Raw genomic sequence first — 24,753 nt, forward strand, 5'->3', positions numbered from 1 at the left:
ACCTTTCCTTCTCTTAAACACGCCTGGAAATTAGAGAGACAATTATGAGCAAGAAATGGACTTGCTTTCCAGCATGCCATTCAAACCACTGGTGAGGAATTCTTTGCTTCATAGAGTATGGTATATTCTTGTCTGACTGGTCTCTTCTGGAACCACTAGATATTGGAACTATGTAGAATCTGCAGAAGTTCTTGGGGAAATAGGAATCGAAATAGATCAAGTTTGAGACGAAAAGACCTGCAGGCAGAGAGAGTGTGAAAATGAACTTTGTTTTGATGGGGAAGAGAAACTGGGAAGACTTTTTCTCTGGCTTGTTATACAGTACTGCAATTTCTTTGAGGAGACAGAATACAAGAAACCTTTTGCTAATGTTTTTATCAGCTCAACGCTTGAGGACTCATCAGTAAGAATGAATAGCCTGTATAGGTGATAATAATGCTGACTATGCCTTGCTTTCAGGCTTATAAGCAAACTAGAAGGAAAATAGATCATCTTTTTTAGTGACAGCTTCATTTACAATTTATCCAAAAATACTTGTGACATTTTCAGGCGATGGCGCTCAAAGTATTGCTTTGGATATCCTCTAGAGCAAATTTAGAAATGAAGATGCTTCATTTTACTTTACATTTCCACAGTAATTGTTCTGTCTCTACCACCTCTGCTTCCCCCCACCGTGCCAAATAGAAGAAAAAACAAATCTCTTAGGTTTTTAATTCTAGCTTCAGTTCCCAGTATTAGTGAGTACTTCCACAAAAATTATTTTAAAGCAAGATAACTTGTCTTACGTACTCTTAGTTACTTAAAAGCTATGTGTTTCTAGCTAGGCCATGTATGGAGAAGTCCAGAACCAGTCAATGGCCAGACAGCTTTCCATCCTAAACATCTACTGAAAAACAAATGTTTAAAAACATGACTCTTAAGATGGTAAAAGTTAATAGGAGGGTCGATTTGAAGATGGAATAGATTTAGATTTAAGAATAAGTTTTTAGTCTTGAATTATAATGAAAGTCGGTTTGCATGATAAAGCAGGGAAATAGATTTTGAATGAAGCAGGACAGTAATTTTTTAGACTTTGAGTCTTAGGACTTATTTTTCTGTCTAGTACAAATAACTACGTGACTTAATTATTTCTTTCTGATTAAAATAAAGTTGGTGAAAGTCCAAATGTGATTGTATCAAGAATAAATCAGCCAAGTCTAGTGAAAAAAAAAAGGAAGACTTAAAATAACAATTATATTGACATAAATGTTAGACATTTTTATAGTGGCCTTTTCAAAAAAAGGATTGATTTTTAGAACAAAATAGAGGAACTTGAGCTTTGCTTTCAGACAATAAATGGAATCAGCTGGCTAATCTTACTCCTTTTATATGAATGGGTTTTTTCACTCTAAATTAAGAATCTCTAAGTTTGATGGATTTGTTGAAATATTTTTGCAGAAAATTTCAACTGTTCATCCGTTTAGGCTCTTGTCACTTCAATATCAGTGAATGTCATCCTTTAAGCCATTTGATCCCACTGAAGAAAACTCACTTTTTAAGTGCCATCTCTCATACATTTTACACCAAAAAGATGGTTTTCTTTTCTTGCATGGATTGTCTTTCCAGGAGAAATGTGAATTGCTTTTTATTGGGGAAAAAAAAAAAAAAAAGGAAAATTTCTGCAGTGATGAATTAGAAAGTATTTTTTCCTTCAAAAAATATACAAATGCAGAGAGGGAGGGAGAGAAATTTCTAAATGAGATTAAGTGTGGGAAGAAAATTCCAGCTTCATTAGCTGTGGCTTGAATAACCATTAAGATGTAATTTGATGATAGAAAATACAGAAACCGAAAAGGAAAGGAGCAACTTAACTGTGGCTAGCAGGTAATTAAAGCAGGTGGAAATATTGTGTCTGTATTTTTTTCTGAAACAACGCTGATGATATAGAATGAATCAAATAATTTTAAACCATAGTGTTGAAGTAGTCTGAGAAGCTTTATAAAGAACTGCTGTATTTTGATAACGTTTGTATAGAAGAGCTCTCCTTGTCAATTAGGCAAATAAGTGGTTTAGGACTAGCTTGATTAGCTAGTGATTTAGGTTTAGCTTGATTTACAGGTATCGGCTGAGTTAAAAAATAAGTACTGATTTCCAAGGAGCCTTTATAAAACACACTATTTTCTGCTGGTATTTGCTCCCATTCTGATTAACTCTTGAAACTTTTTTGAAACACTTATTTCCCTTTTCATAACAGTCTTTCTACAATGTGTTTTTGGGTTGTATTGAAATCTGTCATCATGAAAATGTTTTTGATGTCATAATCAGATTTTAACTTGCAGAATAAGAATAGAGTTTAATGTAAGTTTACACTTTGGCACAGAAAGCAAACTTATATGCAGTTAATAAAACTAAATGTTTCAATCACACAGGTAATGCATTGATTAGAAATAGCTGTAGTTGAGAACAGCATAATATGAGTGTACAGAATTGGGTGGCTGAGCACTGTAAAGTTGTGTGTAACTCCATTAGAGCCGGCATTGCAAGTGTAAAACAGATGAGCATTTCTCTCAGAAATAGATGTAATGTAGGAGCCGAGCAGGGGATTATGTGCCAGGTAATACAAAGCAGTAGTGGTGATATCTCCCCTATAATTGGGGAAATAGTCCTGTATAATTTGATTTATAGTAGAGGTGCACTTTACCTGTATCCATCTGCTTCTTATCTTTCTGTCAAGGTATTCAAGTCTACTTTTTCCACCTGTAAAAACTATTTTGGTTCAATATTGTACAGATAGTTCTGAGAAGTTTTACTTCTGAAAACTAATTAAGTTGAATCCGGTCAGTAGGCTGTCCATTTATAGCATTCTTCAACAGGCATCTTACGCGTTACTTCTAGTCAGTGGCTAATGTTATTCAACTGAATGTCTAACCTATGTCTTACAGTCTTACGCCGTTATCTTCATATAGTTCTTCCCATTTAATCTGTATTTCTTGTTTGTGAGACCTCATATCTGCTTGCTTTGCACCTCAGTTTTTGCCTCAACTGAAGATATTCAAAGGTTGTATTGTATTTGGGTGGTGCAGCATTGTCTGTCATGTCTTAGTCAAACCATAGTTCTTTTAAAAACCTTTATAATATGAAGTTGTATTTCATAAGAGTTTAAGTTGTTTGCTTATTTTTCTAAGCAAATTTGCTATGAACATCCTGAAAACCAAATTAGAATAGGTTTCAGGGTATAGGGCCTGCATGTTGTATCTAATGCATGTTATATCTAATATTTAATCTTCTTTTTGCTGTCTTTTTTTATCTTCTTGTCTTAGCAGAAATAACAACTTCACCTGTTCCCCAAACTGACAATCTAAGTTGCGTATTGGCAAGTAATTTTTCCTCTTTTTCCCTTCCATCAAACATCATATGTCTTCCATAAGTACTATCTTTGTTTCTGGTAGAGAAAAGCTAGATCTAGGGGCTCCTATTTTTTATTGTATTTTGCTAAATATTTGTAAGTGATATCTGCCCTTCTCTCCTCTCTATTCTTCCTCAGAAATCTAGTTACAGTTATCTTATCTGGCATGCCTTAACTCACAACTGGTACAAATTCCTTAGCTCCATTGTAATTTGTTGGGGTGAGGAAAATACCCCACTTGTCCATTTTCTGCAGCACATCCAAGGATACCCATGTAAGGAAAAAAAACCAAGGAATTTCTACTAACTGTAGCAGGATGCCATCTGTTCTGCAGTGGACCCCACACATCTAGTCAAAGACTTTGCTCTACTGGATGGAATAGGGTTTCCCCAAGTATCTTATTTCTGTCAGCCTCACACATGCACTAATGTCTCTGCCAAATCCCCTTTTGCCCCCTAAGGTAGTATTCTACTTTTGAGATCCAGTCTTGAAGACACTCAACTGCTAGAGCAGAAGGAGCACCGTAGCCTGATTGCCTGCTCTGCCCACTGTAATAGGTGAAGTGTTTCTCAGTTCACTAGTGATTGCTGAAATCATTTGGAAGGTACATGTTGCTGTCCCAGCCCAGAGACCTGAGGTCTAAACCACTCTGGACTCTTGGCAGCAGACTGCATGGCTGCTGAAGTTGTGAACTCCGTCTTCCTGTTATTGCTCAGCATGTTGGGCTATGAAGTGTAGTGCAGGTAATGTGCTCCTTTTGTTGAATCTTTGATTGTGGAGTGCTCTACAGCTGTAGATTTACCTGCTGGAATGCTTTTAATTTCTGTTACCTGGTGGGCTTGTTAATGGTTATTCCTATTCCTGGATTTGCTTGAAGTGCATATTTCCAGGGTAGGCTATTGTAACATAAAGGTCCTGATTAGCTCCCAGAAAGCCTCTCATCTGTTGTCTGGTACAGCTCTAGGAGAAAGGTAAAAGGCAACAGTGAATGACCAAATTGGGCACACTGGCTGTTTTGTCCCGGTGCTGAGACATGCTCTGTATCTGTTCTTCAGGTGAGAAGCATTTGTTTAGGAGCATGAGGAAAGTGTCTTTAGGTGTATGTGCCACAGTGAGGCTATATGCCTCATGATATGGTACTTACCATCAAGAAATCTGAAAACACAAAATAAAGATTTTTTTCTCCTTTCTAATTATCAGCTTAGATGTTAGTGAACAGAACTTGTCCTCCGACTTATCAAGACTTCTCTTTTATAGAAAATTAAGCATAAATGTTTAGCAACAAGTGTGAGAGTGGAAAATGATTGTCACTTGTTTTCATTCGAAGGTTGAATGTTAGGTAGAAGTGAAAATCTGATAATATTCTGTTCCTGGAAATAAATTGTGCTGAAGTTCAGCAACAACATGGCATCATTCTCTAAATAATTAATTGTAAATAGAAGACATTAGAGAATACTTTCGAAAATTTGTTGCTATAATAAAAGTAATTCAGTATTTGTTTTCAGAGTTTCTAAAGGAATAAATTGAGCTAATGCATGCAGACTGTTGAACAGTTAAAGGATTTTTTTTAATAGTAAATTTTCTGTGGAAGTATATTTTATGGGTGAAAAATTCTCAAGTTCTTGCCATCTGTGGATTTTATCTCCAAGGAAGGCTGGTATAGTTAGACCAGCTTTTCTGGGGAGATGGTATTGGTGGGAGACACTGCTTTTACAGCTGCAGACCATATTTCTCTCATCCCTGCTCATCATGCTGTGCCCCTAATGCACTGACCCAAGCTTTTAAGATGACTTGCAGTGAACCAGTTAAGCAATCCTGGCCTAAAGTTCTGGGCTTGTTTCTGTTGTATTGTCAGCAACACAAAGGACTGGATTGACAAAGCATCTGGATTGACAAAGCACTGTATTTGCGCTATTTTCTGTAAGAGAACAAAAGGTCTTTCTAGAAAAAGGGATTTTAAAAAAAAAAATTATTATTTTTAAAAGGAGAGATGGGCATACATAGTTGTGGGGTTGGAATTTTGTTCTTGTATACATAATATGTTTTTTTTAAAGGGGGGTTTCAGATTTAGAGATAACATGTTTTTCCCTATAATCCTCTGAGTTTTCTCTTGAGTGAAATTTAAGGAATTTAAATTAAAAGGATTGCAATTTAAAGTCCTATTAAAAAAATTAAACTTCAAAGATTATTATATGAAAAAAATATTCAGAGCTTACCACATGGTAGTCAATGTCTGGCTGGCAATGCATGACGAGGAATAAAATGTGATGTTATAATTGGCTGTCTACTTTGTATGTAGTAATGCATTTGTAAGGATTGCAAGAATCACTCTGTGATTTTGGACAGGTTTCTGAAAGACTGTTTTGAATAGCTTTGATATATTTTGCTGTATTACTATGTTTCTATAATATAGCAAGGAGCAGAAATTTGTCCAGTAAAAACAAATGTTTTCTGAATTTTAAATTGGTTGTTTTGTTTATTTTGTCTTAAATTGACCTTTCACTGATCATAATACATATATTTTCAATGCTTAAATATAGCATACTTCTCATTATTTGGCTAACAGGAAGAAAAGAGAAAAAATGAATGCAATACCTATTGTAACAGAAAGTGTGATCATTCTGGTCTATAGGACAAGATATATTTCTACATAAAATTAATTTATAATAATGCCTGAAAGATCTTTGATGTTTCTTGTTCACATTGTAAATCAAACTTTTCTATTTGCATCCCACTGTGTCTGTGGGATGTGACTTGTCCCTAGAAAAACCTTGTTACTGTTTCCCAGTATATCTTACTTCTTCCTGTGTCTAACAGTTCTTACCTACCCACAGATAGCAAGGGTAGGTCAGGCTCATTGGCTCACGCGTTCCAAATCATTAACAGATTATGAAACTCCTTGTTGGCACTGTAGTCATGCAGTTCATTAAATAGGTGTGCCCCACTCACATAGTCTTGGGATGCCTCTGGAGGCTCTGGTGTTTCAGACGAATAGGTACAGCGGCACCCTAGCAGCACCAGGAACAAGACACTTCAGCTGAACTAGGCTGAATACAGTGCTCTGACCCAGGGTCCCACATGTTAAGTCTAAAATGAAGGTTTACCGGAAAGAAAACATTAGTATGTGTGTAAGATAAGTAGTGATGTTAGGTTTTTTGGTTTTTTTTTTCCTCATAGGTATCGGTTCTTGTTTCCATGTAAAATTAGGGAGAATGAACCACACACATTTTTGGAGATATTTTCTGTGCTGCAAAATATATTTGGCACCTAGTACTAGTATTAAGGCGAATTACCCTTTTTTAATTAGAAAAGCATTCCATCGTGACTAAATTGCTGGCAGGAGCAGATCACCAAAGTGCAGCTGACCATGCGAGAGTTGGTCAGCTCTCCAAACTGTAACATCTGGTTTGGAGAAAAATCTGTTTCTTGGCTAAATAGTTGCACTTTGTCGTCTTTCAGCCACAGTGTTGAACACCAATGTTTTGGTTGTATTCCATGTAGTTCAAGACACTGAAGTAATGCAGCAGCAGACATGCTTAACCTTACCACACAGAATATAACTAAGCACTCTAATAATTATTGGCATGAAAAAAGGTTATTACTGTTACTAACTTATTGTGTTGTACTTCTTCAGACCAAGGCACATAGTATTTTAGTAGAAGATTCTTATTAATAATTACATTACTGTTTTGTATTAAAAGTATTAAAGCCTTTAGCTGGCAATCTCACTATTCTTGGGGGCAGTATGGTTCTGTCTGTACCTATGGAATGATATGCTAACTGAAAATACCATAAAGCACAATTTAACTTCTTTTTTCTGTCATCTGGTAAGAACTGTAATGTGTATGATGCCTTTAGCGCGGAGCTGGAAAAAAGATGAATTGCTCAAAGGAGTAGTTTACGCTTCTGAGAAATATGCAGTTGTACTGAAAAAGCTACTAATATTAAAGCATTTTAAAAAGCATGTTCAGGAAATGGCTCATCCTCTGGTTTAAAAATAGAGAGTGCAAAACTTGGTTTATCTACCTACCTCCAATGTTTTCAACCTTAATGCCTTTCAGTTTTCAGAAACTTACTTGAGGAGGAACTATTCATTTTAACTAGTAGAACTTTAAATGTATTTCACTTTCTGCTTTAATTTCACCGAAATGCTGTTAGGCTGCTTTCGCTTTAGTACAGGCTTTGGTTTTTTTTATTGTTTCTATGCTAATATAATGCATCAAATTTTCAATCTGATGTAGCTATTCCATTACTTTAAAAATACTGAGATTTATAATAATTTGATAGAGCTGGAATTCAGGCTGCTGAAGAATGTGTGTTATGGCACCACATTCAGTTGCATGTTCCAATTTAATTTCATGTTGTAATGTATATTCGGTGTGTGTTATTCTCCGACAGAAAACCTCTGTTCAGACTTCTTTGGCAATGCTTTTAATTCTTCTAAATAAATGTTTTGGTTTTCAGTGTGTTGAATGTAGTATTTACAGCAGCAACATGCATATAAAGGCAAAACTTTCATCAGGAAAATTACAGGTTTAAAAACTATAGAAAAACTATTCTTCAAGATATATGATTGTCATGACTAATACAGCATTTATGCAGTCACATTCATAATAATATTTGTTGTCTTATTTGTATTCTGAAATCATGCCAGATTGCCAAAGTAACTTTCAGAGTGCCTAGGTGATTTTCTTACAATTTGACAGATAACCAGAATGGCTTTTCTCTAATATAATATCGTTTCATGTCTGTAGGTAATATATGCTTTGAACACTAAAAATGATGAACATGAAGCTGCTATCCAAGCCCTTAAGGATGCTCATGAAGAAGAAATTCAACAAATTCTTGCAGAGACCAGAGAGAAGATCTTGCAATATAAAAGTAAAGTTGCAGAAGAAATGGATCTCAAGAGAAAGATCCAGGTTTTAGAAGAGTCACTGGAAGATCATAAAAAGATGAAACATCAGGCCTTGACAGAATTTGAAGCCTATAAGGACAGAGTTGAAGATATGCAGCTTTGTGCAGAAGCTCAGCATGTCCAACGTGTGGTGACCATGTCAAGAGAAGTAGAAGAGATCAGAAAGAAATTTGAGGAAAGGCTACGAAGTTTCATACAGCTGCAAGTGCAGTACGAGAAGGACAAGCGTACAGCTCTGGAAGACTTGAGAGCTGCTCACAGGCTTGAGATTCAAGAACTTCTGAAGACTCAACAGAGCCAGAATGCTACTTTAAGTAAGGGTCAAGAAAAACTAGAGGAATTGCATAGACTGGAGCTGGAGGACTTGAACAGTAAAGTTGAAGAGTTAAGGCTGGAAAGAAAAAAACTCATTGAGGACTATGAAGGCAAACTCAGCAAAGCACAGTCCTTCTATGAGCATGAACTTGATTCTTTGAAAAGATCTCAGCTTTTTACAGCAGAAAGTCTACACGCTTGCAAAGAAAAAGAAGTGGAGCTAAGAAAAGAATTTCAAAACCAGGAAAGTATGTTACGGAAGAATCTGGGAAAGCTTAAAACTGAATTGCAAATGGTCCAGGATGAAGCCGCCAGTCTACGGGAAAAATGCCAAAAACTTCAGGTGGCTCTTGGGACAGCAGAAAACAATGTTCAGGTGAGACCGATGATAGGTTGTTCCCAAGATATGTTGTTCCCAAGAGTGTGAGTTTTCTGTTTCTATTTATGCTGCCTTTCCAAGAGGCTGGTAGTTTGAGGTCATTGGAACATGTAAACTTAATTTTATGTCACTCATGCTTGGTTATCATAATCTAAATTTTGTTATTTATTTATATTTTGAAATTATGTGTTTGATTATACTGACAAACTGAAATGCTTGCTAGAAAAGTTAAGAAACCACTTAACTAGACTGTACAGTTTCTTGCAAAAGTGTGTTTGACAGGAATATCATGTAACTGACAGTATAAATACAATGAATATTCTGTGTTGAATGCAGTTTTGTTTGTAGAGCTCATTAGTGACTACTTGCTTAAGCATGTTGGGTGTTAAGTAGGTTTGCAGGAGGTAAGAAAAAAAGATGGCTTTCTGAATGTTTTAACTTTTTTATTTTAACATCATCAGTTATGTTTTTGCAAGCAGTAACAAATACTGCACGCATTTTCACTCTCTACTCTTTTCACCGGGATAGAGTTAATTGCCTTCATAGTAGCTGGTATGGGGCTACGCTTTGGATTTGTGCTGGAAACTCTGTTGATAACTCAGAGATGTTTTCATTACTGCTGCGCAGTGCTTACACAGAATCAAGGCCTTTTCTGCTCCTCACACCACCCCACCAGCAAGTGGGGTGCAGAAGAGGTCGGAAGTGGACACAGCTGGGACAGCTCACCCCAACTGACCAAAAGGATATCCCATGCCATATGACATCATGCCCAGCAATAAAAGCTGTGTGAAGAGTGATTGCATTTATCTTCCCAAGTACCATTACACGTGATGGAGCTTTGCTTTCCTGGAGATGGCTGAGCCTGCCGATGGGAAGGAGTGAATGAATTCCTCGTTTTGCTTTGCGTGCGTGCATGGCTTTTGCTTTGCCTATTAAACTGTCTTTATCTCAACCCATGAGTTTTCTCACTTTTACCTTTCTCATTCTCTCCCCCATCCTGCTGGCGGGTGGTGAGTGAGCAGCTATGTGATACTTAGCTGCTTACCGAGTTAAACCACAGCACAGTGTTATTTAGAAACTAAAGTTTCTTGTCCCTAAAGAGGGACAAGATATCCTAGAAATACAAAGATTGAATTTTTTTGGTCAGCAAAAAAAAAGGACTGGGTGTGCTGAGCTTGAAGGAAAAAATTCTGTGAAATTTTGCTTGGGTTTTGGTAGCTATTCTGAGGCCTGAAGAACAGTAATTTCTGGGGGTAAGCTTGAGTATCTTGTCTTTTGCATTTGTAGTAACTCAAGTTTCAAACCTTGAATGTGCTAGTCATAGTGATTTTTGGAAGCATCATTGGGTAGAGCTGAGATGGGCCATGAGTTTTTTCCATTTACAGTCTAAAATCTTTTGGACTATCCTTCCTTTTTGTGTAAAGACTACAGAGTATAGTGAAAGAAGACTGCTGCCTTTATAAGACGTTAAATTCAGAATACCTTTTTCCAGTTTCCCACGGGGCCTTCCAAAAGTTCATTCCAACTCTGTTCAGTTAACAAAGCAGAGCTCTTGCCTTTCAATTGACTGCGTCAAGGAGATGAGTTTCTGGAGAGCTGCAGTGAAGAGGAAACGGAGTTCCTTTTGGTTCCGAAGAAGAGGAAGAGCCTAGTACAGTATTCGCAGCAGATTTTAAAAGTCAGGTCCTACTCTGATCCTTATGGGTGAGGTGATCAAATGCATCATCTCACCACTTCTGGTGTCCATGTTTTATTACACATTTTGTCCAATGTTTTCTCCAGTTCTGTTAATTGAGATGACTCTACTATTCCAGTGACTTGAATGAAGAGAAATCTAGCTTTCATTTTAAGGTGGAACAAGATTTCCTTTTCCTTCCTGCATGGCTGAGAACACACCATAATCAGCGCACTTCCCAGGGTATAATATTGTGAATCAGTACATCAGATTTAAAACATACAGAAAGTTTGATTTAACTAATTGCGTAGCTCTTGTTTTATGTATATCCATGTGCAGCTTAACTTGTGTTAGTAGTAAACGTAGTTGCAATGGAGGACACTGTAAACTGTTGTGAACATATAATGTATTCTTCAACATGAAGAAGTCTCAGATATCAGAAACCAGGTTTCTCACATTGACCCCCAGACTCCGTGGACCATTTTATTGTTTTTATTTTACATGTACCTTTTTGAATATTGTCCCATTTCTCTTATTCATTCTCATCATGCTGTATATCTGGTATCTTGTAATGCTTCAACAATACTTTTGGAAAAAACATATAATGCCAAATGAATATTACAAGATTTAATTTTTTGTATGAATAAAACTCGTTTGCTGAAAGGTCTTTTCTGTACATTTTAAACTAATACTCATTTAAATTTACACATGATTGTATATAATGATAACAGGCATTATACTATGCTTCCTCTAGGTTCTTCAAAAACAGCTAGATGATGTGAAGGAGGAGGAGATGTCATTGTTAAGCAAACACAAAGAAGTGGAAAGTGAGCTAGCAGCTGCTAGAGAGCGCTTACAGCAGCAGGCCACTGATCTTGTTCTCAAAGCCAGTATGTATGTCAGTAACTTAATCTGGAAATGAAATTCATGGTTTTGTACTAGCCTTTCCTTTTTCTGTTAGTCCTGTGCAGGTTTAGAGTGCCTAAAGACTGTTCAGTGGTGGCCATAGAAATTTCTGACAAATTTGGGGGTTTTTTAACTGTTTTAATATTGCATGCATTGTACTTAAGAGTCTTTTTTTTTTTTTTTGTGTGTGTGTGTGTGTGTGTGTGTACTTTTGTCCAAATATTCTACTTTGTATGGCATGCACATATCTTCCAGGCCTTGGAATTTCTTGCCTTAAGTGTGCTTGTACAGAATACTTCTGCTGTGTATCTGTTCTCCACGTAGTCACTGAGACATCCTTCTGGTTCCTCCATCCTTTTTCAGTTGCCTTGTCTTTTTGCTAAGACTGTGGTACTTTGCTTTACGCTTACTGTTAGAACACTTGCAACTTACTGGATAATAAGTCCTTTAGGGTTTTCTTTATAGCTGTTTTCTTTGCTTCTCTCTGCGTGTTGGCATACAGAAAGGCATAGGAGACAGTTTAAAACTTGGCCGTACACATGCAGGTTTTCCCTCATTGGCATTGCCTCTCTTGTAAACTGCTTAGTGGTAGGGCATGGGCCCAGATACTTGAACTAATATACTATAGGTAGGATTGCAGGCTAAAAATAAGCCCCTGGCTTATCTTTGGCCTTGTTCAACTATACCAGTTATAGAAATACCTGATTGTTTCCCATGCAAATTAGCACTAGCCCAGGGCTCTTCCCAAAAGTCGGTTTGAATAAGATCACCTTGTTTTGAAGGCTGGGATGTTGTCAGTCAGCCTTAGGGACAGACAACACTTCACAGCATTAACTTGCTAATACCGTAGTAGTTTACTATTTATATTATATACTGTATGTAATACTATATTTACTATTACTGTATTAGCTTACTACTAGCTGACTACACATGGCCAGTTCAGAAATTGGAAATGTGGATGTGGCCAATTAAAATTAAAAGTAAGCCTCTAATCTGCAAGGCTTTAGATCATAATATAGAGAGAGTGAGTTCTGTTACATCTCTTGGTCATATTCCTATAGCGAAATTAAATGTAATTCTATAAGTTTTATAGTTTTAGCTGCTATAACTGGCTAAATTATGAATTTGATAAAACAGTAACATCTTTACTATTATATATATCAATGTTTTGCTTTCCATTGCCTAGTTTATACTGAGGAAAAAAAGATGCAGTTTTAGGTGAGGTAAAGTTCTTCAGTGTAGACTGTCCATATTTGAATTGTTGCGTGTGTCTGCTTTCTCTTGGAGTCAGTATTCAAATTTGAACCAGGAAAACAAACTAAAGGAACCTCAGCACCAGGCACTCTACTGTTGTTGAGCGTTTTACAATAAAACTAAAAGGGAGAAGTGAAGGGGAAGGTGAGCATTGCAGTGAAGATGATGGAGATCCATGTGAAAGCTTCCGCTAGAGATGAAAGCTTCCACTACAGCTGTGCTTCTAGAAATCACTGAAGTATGAATTGCATGAAACTAATGCTGTGAGTTTTTAAAGAGCTGGTTTTTTTTTCTAGGTCACATTGGAATGCTTCAAGCTACTCAAATGACTCAAGAAGTTACAATCAGAGACTTGGAATCAGAAAAGTCTAGATTAAAGGAAAAACTATCTCAACTGGAAGAGGAAAGAAACTTATTACAAAGCAAAACACAGAGTCTGGATGAGCGACAAAGGCAGCAAATTCTGGCCTTGGAGAAGGTGAAACAGCTTATTGGCTTCAGTTGGATAAAACCAAAAGACGTAGAATTCTCGGAAAAAATAATTATGTTTTAATTTTTGTTTTATGTGACTGGACTAGGACCAGCAGTGTTATGTTCCAAGTTATATCTCATGTAGCAACATAGAATGACTAATGTAGAGCATAAAGTGAAAGTAGAAGGAAGTTAAATTAGATGTTGTTCGGACTGCTTTGAGCATATTTAACAATTTCATGTAAGACCTTGTGTCTAGATATCTAGTATCTGAAGTAAAGAGAAATGTGAAATGGTTAAAGAACAATTAAAAAAGCCATCCTCTGAAAATATGCTTAACATGTTTGAAAATACCGAACTGAAATTTTCTATAGGCCTGATACCTTATTGCTATTTTCCCAGATTAAATAGAGCAAAAAGTAGATTTTAATAAGAGTATATTGCTTTGCAGAGATATATTTAAACTACCCTTTTGGTTACTGAGTGCTTAGTGTTTGCTCAATTTGTTTTATAGGGAAGTTAATGTTTGTAGATTTGTCATCAGTAATGTTTTTTTTTTTATTGCTACTGTTCTGAATTTTTACCATTTAATAGAAATTATTTTATTTTTCTGTTTTTTACAGAAAGTAAATGAAGCAAGGGAGTCACAACGTGAATATTATGAGAAGGAGCTGATAAAATTGCAAGCAAGATTGGAAGGAGAGGCTGCACAGTTAAAGGAGGCTCATTCCAAGACCTTAGAAGAATTGGCATGGAAACACCATACTGCAATTGAGGCTGCACACACTAGTGCTAATAAGGATAAGAAAAAACTACAGATGGTAGGTTTGTGCTTCCTTAGTAGTAAAACATACTACAAAAGGCAGATGTTACAGTTTGAACCTTGGGCTGCATAGTTTTGTTGCATGGCAAGTTTTATTTGGAGTTACCAGCAGATCTGCTGGGCCTCACTGGAGACTTCTCAGCCTTTATTAAAATAACATGTATCTTGCGGAAAACAAAGAAAAGCATTTGTACTGTCATTTGTCTGCATACAGAAGAGAAATTCACGAATTACAGAACTTTCTTTTTCAGTAGAGTAGTGAGTTTTCCCAGGTTTTGTGACCTGTATTCAGAAGCGTTGGTATGTCACTTCTGAAGGAGATGAAAGATTGTTACTGTGATATTTATTTAATTTTTTAATAAACACTCCAGAAGTACAAAAAGATATTATATTTGTACTTGTCTACATGTATACTCAGAAGACAACAGCTGTTCCTAACTTACATCATGAAATTATGCTTACTGTGGATTGACTGTTTATTGTGCTTTGACTGGAATTCTGAAACCAAAAGGCTTTTTTTGTTTCACAAAATTGGCCTCTCTTTATTGGGATAAATAAGACCAATCTTGAATTATTACTTCCTAATCTGATTGTATGTACCTTAGACACAATTGTAGCCTTATACAGTAAATACGGGCTAAAATTTTATTGTTTAATTTAAGAGTTTGTTATGCTCCTCTGGTGTGTTCACAGGAAAGATACTGAGAAACACAGCTGTAGTTAGTGGTGTGCATCTTAGACTGATTTTCTTTGTTTTTGTTTTTAATTACTTGACTAGTGTGTTGCTTCTTAGTTTTATTTTGAGTAAATCCCAAAGAGTTTTTTCATGTCTCCCAGTAATGGAAGTAGTTCTCTGAGGCATACATGCATCTGATCTTTCAGGTCTACTTTCTTTGTGACTTTAAACATACCTGTCATTTAAGAAAAAAGTCTCTTAAGGGTTTCTGGGAATATTTTTCTTCTACTGCAGTAAGATTTTTCTTTCTTCTTTTGTTATTAAGATAATATACAGAGTAAACCAAAAGATATCACTAAATGTTTGTTCTTAAATAATTAAATTAGTTAAAATAGGGAACACATCTATAAATGTGAGAAATGTGAAACTTGATTTTAGCAAGGGAAACTCAGCTATGAAAAGATGTCAGGGCCAAGATATCAATAAATCTTCAACAGTGTACTGTCTCTTCTGTCAAATCTGTCTTGCTAAGCACATTTTGTGTTATTTGAGTAATTCAAGGAAGAAGCAGTCAGTCTCAAATGTGGAGAAGAGTTAATTATGAGGAAGAAGCATGATACAAGGAGCCTTGGGATAGAGAACATGAGGATTTATTGGGACTAGAAGACTGGGAAAGGCATCTGGGGTTTGGAAAGGTTTTGAAAAAGTGGAAGAGAATTCTAAAGAATGAGAAAAAGACTCAATAAATGGCTTAAATATATCTCTTTGCTTCAATTCTTCCATCTATAAAATGAGCTGTAAAAATGGCATCAGTTCATAGGATTATGAAAATAGAGCTGCTAATAATTTTGCAGTACTGCACAGCTGTACTGACAAGTATCATAAAAGAACTAATTACTCAGTTATCAGAATAAGGTCTGAATAGCACTAGTGAAATTCTGCAGACAGCAGATTTCACAGTGTGAACAAGAAAAATTGAGCAAGTCGCATTAAGCAAGCATCATTTGTCTCGAGTGATTGATCTGGGCTTGGGGAAGAAAACATGCACTTGTTATGTTGTATAGCAATGTATTACTGAAAGTTATTACAGTAACCCTCTGTTTTGTCACTCTGATCAACTTCTACCATGAACAAAGAGATTGTGCAAGCAGTTTATACACAAATTATTTATTGGCTATTGCACACCCTAATGGAGTACTAGAACAAGCTACTAAGCCTAACATGCTTACCACCCCCAGCAAAACACTTGAGGAGTCTCTGGTTTTGGGTGAGGAAGGGTTGGCCTCAATTGCTTCTTGGATTGTATGTGGACACCGTGTATGTTGCTGTCTTGTAGCTCCCCAGTTTTCCTCAGACTTTTACACCTTTTCATGACAGTCTTTTTCCCTTTGAATTCTTGAGCCCTTAACTCTCCCTGTATCTGCAACCTCAGCAATGCCTGCAGTTGTACTTTTTCTATTTTCATAGCTGCTTCTGAGAGATTACTGATTTCTCAGATATTTGAGCTCGGGGCTACACAGAATTGGTGCTAAGCCTTGCATTACAGCTGAACCCGTAGGAAGGAACCTCTGTAGCTGCACAGAAAACCTTGTTGTATTGTGTGGCTCTGAGGCACCTTACTTAGCAGCCTTAATCTTCTTGAGGAAGACTTTCTGGTTTAACAAATTGTATCGTATATTCCACTGAAATGTATAATAATGCTTTTCATTTTAACATGTTTCATGTTAAGTATTTTGTGACAGAAATTGTTTTCCTGAAAATATATTCTGGATATTAATAAAGCTGAAGCATGAATTTATAGTTTTCCTTAAAAAAAGTTTCTAACAAATGCATATACAACATAGGCTCATGTAAAAGAAATATAATTTATCCAACAGAGTTATTTGCAGAATTATGCTATTATTCCACAGAGATTGAACCAAAACAGAGGTGGTATTTGATTCTTTGTGTGTAGTTGAACTTGAAGACTAATGGTTAATTTCTTTTGGTTCTACATAAATTTTATAGATATGGTGTGAGGCTTTTTTTCCTTGATTGTAACAGCTTGAAAAACTTCCCAAAGCTCAGTCTGGATTTTTAGGATTTACTGTTTTCTGTGGGGATTATGGGTAGGAGATGGATGAGTAAAGGCTGAAGGATAAGCATATAATCAATTTAATTTTATAAAAAGTGAAAAATTCTGCATTCTTTCACCTCAGATTGAAAAACTGTGAAAGCAGATATAGTTTTAATGATTTTGATAAGTAAGTAGAAAGTGAAACTAGTAATTGAGAAGAAAGTCCTGTTTGTCTTTACTTTGTGATTAATCAAGACTGTTAGATAGAAATTAATCAAGGAATAGAGTAGAAAATGAACTGAAAAAAAAATTCAAGCCCCACTGGAAAAGGAAATGATAGTTCGTGCTGTAACGCTTTAAACAAAGGACAATTCTTAGCTGAGATCAGGAATATTTATGCCAGGAGGAATAATTTTCATGTAGTACACCTGTACTTCGTGATGACTGTATGACAAGAATTTAATATTTCTTCCATGCTTTTTATTTCTGAAGGAGTTGGAACAGCAGTTTGAGAAAGAGAAACTGCATTTGGAGGATGATAAGAATCAGCTCCGACAGCAGCTGGAAAACCTGAAGGAAGAGTTGACAACAAAACTGACTTCTGCCAATCAGGAGGCAAGGGTTAACTTAATTGTATCAGCTAACAGTCCTGTGTACTAGACCACACTTCATCAATAATGATCTTGTGCTTGAAGTCCAGTACAGAGCTAGGACTGTGCTGTTCAGTGCCTTATTTCTGTTTAAAGTGGAGTATTCTTCAAACATGATAAGTTACTTGACTGCTTCTGAGCAATGATTTTGTTGTCCTTTGGAAAACTAACAAAGCAAAAGAGATTGAGGTATAAAACAGTTGATGTAAACAGCTTTTCTTGTGCTTATCTACTCATTAGGTACACAGACCTCTACGTAAAATATATCAGGAGACAGAGGGAAAATTAACTGTATTTAAACCCATATTTGGTTACAATTAGCGTATTGTAAATTTTGGTCAGCTTCCTGACTTGTAGATGATCTTCATATATTTCTATGAAAAAATGACATGAAATACTTATTTCTAGTAAGACCCAAATTATTTGAAACATTTCGATACATGCAATCAATGTTAAATGTATCGTATCTCAGTACAGTTTCAATTTCCTGATTTTGAAATCACCACCTTTTCATAATGTAAGATTTTTAAAGTAGAAATACATCCTACTGATATCAAAACCATCAATCCATTCTTGCCTGGAACCGTTGCTTTCTTTCAAGAAAATAGTTCATCAGCCTCTTTGTTCAACAGGTCATACATACGATTTCTGCGTGTGCTTTAAGACAGAGTCAACCACTAAGTACTTTTTTGCAGCAGTACTTTTGATTACTATTTTCTATACCATACAAGTTCTGAAGATGGTAGCTGTTTGTCTAATTCTGGTGGCTTGCAAATTGCACAAATGTTAAACTCACTTTGGATCAAACCTGCTTGTTTTTAGTAAATAGGAAAGGTTGTCCTTCTGAAAGTGTACATTGAATTATTATTATATTATGTATTCTTATATGTTAATATTTTATACATTGATACATTATTAGTATATCAATACACGACTATGTTAATATACATGTTAAGGTATTGAAATATTATATATTAAAGTACATATTCTGAAAGTATCTATTAATATAGTTTCAGTATATCAATATATACCACCAGAGTAGTTGAACCTACCATCTTTAGAGCTCAGTGGCACTGCTGATCAGTCATGAGTAGCTGTGTGAGTAGCTGTGAAACAGGAGACTGTCCTTCCTTCTCATAGTTGTGGGTGCCTTTGCTGGTACTTGGAGATGGTGCAAAGTCAGGCTGGAACTGCTCGTGCTTTTTTAACACTATGCTTACCTACATTCAACTTGATGAAAATATGATGTATTTGTTATGTATGTTAACAAAATCATACACAGGTTTATTTTTCATTTCAAAATTACGGAGAGTTTAGTTATTTCTTTTTAGCTTTAAGTTCTCTGTTGTATGTTAACTTTCCCTGTTTCTAGATAGATCTGAGGAGAACACGGTTGTCATTCAACACTGTAGGCTTTAATTTAGTTACTCTTTATAAACTTCTCTTGGGTTCATGAGTAATAAACTTGTTACTTCTTTGAGTAATAAACTTGTTACTTCTTTGAAGGTAATCAGATGTTTTAAGAATGAGTTGTCATTATCTAACTGCTGTCAAGTTCAGTTGTGGAAAATTCACCAGCATACCGAGTTAAGAAAACAGGGGCATAGATAAGGAATGTATAACTAAGAAAAAGTAAAATAGGAAATTAGGGCCAGCTGCTATTTGGTATTTGAGCTACATACATTCTTATGTCAGGATAAACGTATTACAGCATATTTTGTATATTGAGAGAATAAGAGACAGCATTCGGGTGATAAATTTAGGGAGGACTGTAAATCCACTTCCTGTAGTGCAGAGGAGGTACGTTTTGGTTTATTACTGTATTTATCTAAATCACATGAGAGAAGCTGCACTTGCAACCATGGCTTACCATTTGAATCCCTATTGACAACTGAGAACAGTTACTCAGTGCCTTCACTGACCTGGCAGAAACTTCCTTGAGAAAAGTCTGGCACATCTTTAGCCTAGCTCTTACGTTTCTACTGTTGCTTCCTTTTCTGTTTGGTTTGTTTAAAGTTACAGATGTCATTTAACACTAGGCATATATTTATTACTTTCTGCAGATGTTAGCTTGGTTCTAGCTTCTCTGTTGAGAAAGCTGCTTTTGAACCCATTCTATCTTCTTTTCTTTTTGACAGGCTTTTTAACAGCAATTATCTTGGTGAAAGGATGAGGAAGATTCAAGCCTCATTTGGCTTGTTCCTAGTACAAAGCTGTTTAAGAACAGAGTGATCTTAAATACTTGCCAGAGACTTTTTTTTGAGAGTTCAGGTTAAGTCAAGATACTTTCTCTCCTGTATCTCAGGATGAGGCTGGCTGTTCACTCTCTACATTTGCTTCCTTTCACTGTAGAGCAGCCAGACCTTTGAGAAGGACTTTGTGTCATGTGTCACAGTAGTCTAAGCACTGGCCATCTCTGTGCAAAGCAATTATATTGCTAAGGATCATTTTAAACAGCCTCCAGCATTGCTTGGTCATCAGCAGGATAGACCTAAACTCTACGAGAGGCATTCCTGCATGTTTAGTATCCTTTAGATCTACAAGACTGCTGTTTATGTTCCATGCAATAGAGTGCTGCAACCAGATACACAGGTAGTAGTGCACTTAGAGGATATCAGTACAGTTTTAGGGGCAGTTTTTCACAAACAGGTTCTTCTTCAGGTAGTTGCGTTTTGTAGGAAATTACTAGTTGTCTGTGTATAGTACAAAGGAGCACATAGACAAGTGCTCAAGATTACTTTAGGTTTTCTCTGCAATCTGTCTTCCAAAGAAATTTGGAATTCCTTGCTGAGAGGTAGAGTACTTTTTAAACACTTTATGGGTTGCATACATAGGGAAAGAGTTCTGGGAGTGCGTGTGCGTGCGCCTGTGTATGTTATTAACAGTATTTTCATATAGTTATGCTAATAAACAGAAAGAGTAGTTATAACTATTACCTGCTCATACCTGCAAACCAAAGGGTAGTCTTTTCTTGCAATGAAAAAATTCAGTGTGAATGAGTTTATCTCAACATACATAGGCAGTGGTATAGACCACTACTACTGCCTGAAAAACTTCAGTTCCCATTAGCTGCTGTTCTTTGGTCCCTCCTGCCTCCCATTATTCTGCTTTTTCTGGCGTACATATTTAAAAAGCTTTTCCTATAGCTGGTGACCAATGTTCAATCTCTAATATTTTTACTAGAAGGAAAAAAATACAGTATCATTGTTTTATAGATGGAGAGCTGAAGCACAAACAGGTAGGAAAAAGTGTATTGTTGCACAATACACTGGAAGAAAATGAAGCCAGGATGACTTGGCTGCCATTACTAAGAAGTGTGGAAATCACAATTTATTATTTCTTTTTTAATGACATAGGTGTCTCGCCTGCAAGACTTGGTACGAAAAAGCGAGCAAGGCCTTGGTACTGCAGAAGGGCACATCTCCAGTCTTCAGGAAGCTCAGGAGATACTCCAGAAAGAACTAGAATTAACTAGAGCAAGACTGCGAGAGACCACAGATTCATTGTATAGCGTTGAGGTAACCATAAAGTTGAAGAATAAATTGTGCAAAGTACAGTCATGGTGATTTTGGTCTTGTTTTTAAAATGGCAAGAATTATTATAGTGTACACATTATTGAAGGAACTTCATATGGCTTTGTTAAAAAAGAGATTTCTCTTTTTTAAGCAGAGAGAAAAAAATAGAAAATTAAGATAGGTTGGTTTGGGGTTTGGTTTTTGTGTTGCTTGGTTTGGGGTGGGTGGTTTTGGCTTTTGTTTGTTTGTTTTCAGAACACTTCTAGTATTTCATGGGTATTGCTGCAAGCACATCTTTCTGTGGTTAATATAAATTGTGCTAATGTGTGTCCATACAAAACAAATCCAGAGGTGGATTTTTCAGAGGCCTAACAGAATTTCCTGAGAATGTAAAAGGATATGTGTTAGACCAGTGCTATTCCAGACACTTTCGTGGTTTTGTGCAAAGCAAGATCCAGAGCTCACTAGCTCTAGATTCATTTTTATGCATGAATACCACGTTTTCCTCAAGTAATGGGCATAGTCTTCATTTCAGGCTCAAATTTAAAATTTCAGAATATGCTTGAGAATACTTTAAAGATGTATGTTGTGATATCTTGAAAGATAGCAGATTATCTTTGGGAAAATGTGATGACTTTATACAACTGAAGCTATTAATTTGTTTAAGCACAAATATATTGCTGTTTCAGTTGGCCTAAATGGAACTGGAACTGTCAGTTAATCTGTCAGTAGCTCATTTGCTTTAAGTATAACCTTTCCTTTTTCTTTCCTCAGTAAACAACGTACATTTACAAGATCACAGCAGTGTTTGAAGTAGAGCAGCAAATATTAAAAGAAATAATAATAGTAAATACCTGGATCTGTTTTCATACTGGTGTTATTTTCTTAACAAAACCAACCTGAAACAGAATATTGTGGGTTGGTTTGTTTGGAGTGTTTTGGTTGTGGTTTTTTTATTGTTATTTATTTCTTTGGCTATGGTCAGTAGAGGTGCACCCTATTACAGTTTGTATTTCCTCTGTATTTTTTATAATTTCTCTGAGTGTCCTTACGACCTACTGAGTTATTCTCTCTTCACCTATTATAACATTTAAATATTCATATATAGCAGGTTCCTGGCAATAACATTTACCTTAACAGATTTTAAAATATATACATAAAAAAATCTTACAAAAAAATTTCACTTTAAAAAGCCTTAATTAAATTTAGACGGCCATGTTTGCTTCTCATGCATGAAGCAAGCACTGCTGAGAAACATTCATGTAAGTATGATTTCTAGGTAGTACCTAATACTGTTCTAGTAAAATTTGAACAGAAGTTGATAGGGATTTAGAATTTTTTTTCCGTGTTCAGACTATGAAACCCTTTTTCTAGCAGGTTTGCCCAGTCAAGAAACATAAAGAAGATACATGAACTTTGTATCAAATCCAGGTAGCTCAAGCTTTGAATTTCAAATACTGGATATTTGCTGCTTTAAAAAAAAATAATCCAAAACATGCTTGACAAAGAACCTGAGCAATTCTGAAGTTAGTCCTGCGGTGAACAGGACTTAATGACCTTTTGAGGTTCCTTCCAATTCAAATTATTCTGTGATTCAGTGTAACAGTATTTGAAAAGATTAATTCCAGAGTGACTTATTGGAAAATTGCTTTTTATAGCTTTTTATCAGAATGCAGAATTCCGTTCTATAAGTAAGAAATACCAGCAGATGTATAGGCGTTAATTGTGTGTAATTAGGAATCACACACTGAAAAAGTTACAGTTCAAGTTTTACAAGCCAATTGTAACTGACATTTTGATTATAAATACACTCATTTAAGGTTTGAAATACCTTTTTGCTGCTGATCAGTCTCTATTGTGAAGTTTGTGTTTTCAGGGAGAACTAGATCAGGAGAGACAACAGCATGAGGCAATGATTGCTACCATGAGAGAAGAGGAAAAGTTCAAAGTTGACAGAATGGCTCGTGACTTGGAAGTAAAATGGACAGAAAATCTTCGGCAAGTATTAATCTTTTTCCTTTTATTCTTTAATAAGAAATGAAGTATGTATTACATGCAAATGTAGTTAATAGCAAATGGAATGTAAAGGAAAGGCTTCTGTTATTATCTAAACTTCTCCAATTATTACAGAGTTCTTAATTCTTCCACATTTCTTGCACAAGTTCCACTGCATTTTAGTTATTTCACCTTTGCTTTTAGACAGGAATGTAATAAGCTTCGTGAAGAGCTGAGGCTGCAGCATGAAGAGGATAAGAAGGCAGCCATGACTCAGCTGTTGCAGCTGAAAGAACGTGAAAAAAAAGCAGCAAGGGATGGATGGCAAAAAAAAGTTGAAGATCTTCTAGACCAGGTAACTATGGTCTCTTTGAGAATTGGAAGGCCATTAGAGTTTAGTTGCTAGTGGTTTATTACCAATTAACAACATGAAATCGTTTGTGACATCTGTCTTTGACATTTTATTTGTTAGCATAATGCTTTTTAAACCTAATTATGAAACTTTCAAAGTAATATAGCAAGTTGCCTTGAAATTATACGAATGCCCTTTCTTTGCACTAAATGTGAATAGAACCTTTTACAGTTTTGTTTGGGAGAGTGGGAGGGTGTTGGCAGTCTCACCTCTTCACTTGTAAGGTTTGTTTATTTAGTTATCTATTTTATTCTTTGTCTGCTTACCTATTCTATTGTAAATATTTACCAATTCTAACTATTTGGACTTAGAGGTATCCCTTATCTTTGCAATAATAACACTGCATAAGTCACTGAAAAGTCAAAATGTCCCTCAGTTTCTACATGTTTATTACAGCTATGTCTTCTCTTAGGTGATTTTGAACATTATTTTTGGTTAATTTTTTATGAATACTGAGTTTGTTAATTGCACCTCCTATTTATAAACACAGTTATGTTAGATAATTCACAGAAAATACTTGCTTTGTACTTTTTCCAAACCATAAATGCTATAGAACTGGTTTTATTGACTACAATTTGAAAGAGTAGTTGATAATGAGCAAATACATTTTAAAGAAACAGATTTTTCAACTCTTTAAATGAATGTGATTTCAGGGTGTTATTGTGGGATGGCTTTTAATTTGCTGTCTAATTTGAGAAGTCTAATAACAACATGCACTTGATTATAGAGCTTCTTATAGCAACACAACAATTTATTTTGCTTGCAAGGGAATTTAAGCTTGTAAAATCTTGTGGCTTAGGCTCATAAAAGCTGGAGGCTTTCAAAGTTCTTGGTCTGTTACTTTTTACAACATGACTGTAGTAAGACTTGGACTCGTTTGATTTTACGTTTCTGTTACTGCATTTTACTCAAGCTTCATTTACTCTATTTAAGTGTACCTATAAATATAATTTTCTCCATGAAAGTACAATTTGAAAGGGATATGTTAAGCTTTCTGTAGTTTTAAACTTTTCAAATACTTATGGTAGCCTCTGAGAGCTGCACTGACCTGAATTATAGAGTCAGTGACTGACTTATTTTGGAAAAGAGCTCAGGAGGTCATCTAGTGGAACCTCCCGCTCAAATCAGTCAACACCGAATTTAAACAAGGTTGCTTAGGGCTTTGTCCAGTCAGGTCTTGAATAACCTCCAAGAATTAAAGATTCCACATCCTCTTTGAATAATCTATTTGAGTGCTTAATTATCCTCATAGTAAGTTTTTTCTTTATATTTAGACAGAACCTCCTCTGTTTTCATTTATGGTCATCGTCTCTCATTATTCTA

General features: G+C 35.8%; 1 protein-coding gene across 10 annotated transcripts in view; it reads left to right on the forward strand.

The window, feature by feature from the left end:
• The window catches only part of FAM184A (family with sequence similarity 184 member A), a 68,002-nt gene that overhangs the window by 17,301 nt on the left and 25,948 nt on the right, over window positions 1-24,753 (forward strand). For all 10 annotated transcript variants that reach the window (XR_003992103.1, XM_030491095.1, XM_030491096.1 and 7 more), the window contains exons 2-9: window positions 8,140-8,994; window positions 11,427-11,562; window positions 13,129-13,310; window positions 13,927-14,124; window positions 17,351-17,473; window positions 20,865-21,026; window positions 22,900-23,021; window positions 23,223-23,373. Coding sequence is in view for 9 of the 10 variants with exons in the window: in XM_030491095.1 (XP_030346955.1) it covers window positions 8,140-8,994; window positions 11,427-11,562; window positions 13,129-13,310; window positions 13,927-14,124; window positions 17,351-17,473; window positions 20,865-21,026; window positions 22,900-23,021; window positions 23,223-23,373 (1,929 nt within the window). In the remaining variant the exon portion in view is untranslated. The remainder of the gene's footprint in view (window positions 1-8,139; window positions 8,995-11,426; window positions 11,563-13,128; window positions 13,311-13,926; window positions 14,125-17,350; window positions 17,474-20,864; window positions 21,027-22,899; window positions 23,022-23,222; window positions 23,374-24,753) is intronic.

The sequence above is a fragment of the Strigops habroptila genome, chromosome 6 (assembly GCF_004027225.2).
Source record: "Strigops habroptila isolate Jane chromosome 6, bStrHab1.2.pri, whole genome shotgun sequence".
NCBI classification, from domain to species: domain Eukaryota; kingdom Metazoa; phylum Chordata; class Aves; order Psittaciformes; family Psittacidae; genus Strigops; species Strigops habroptila.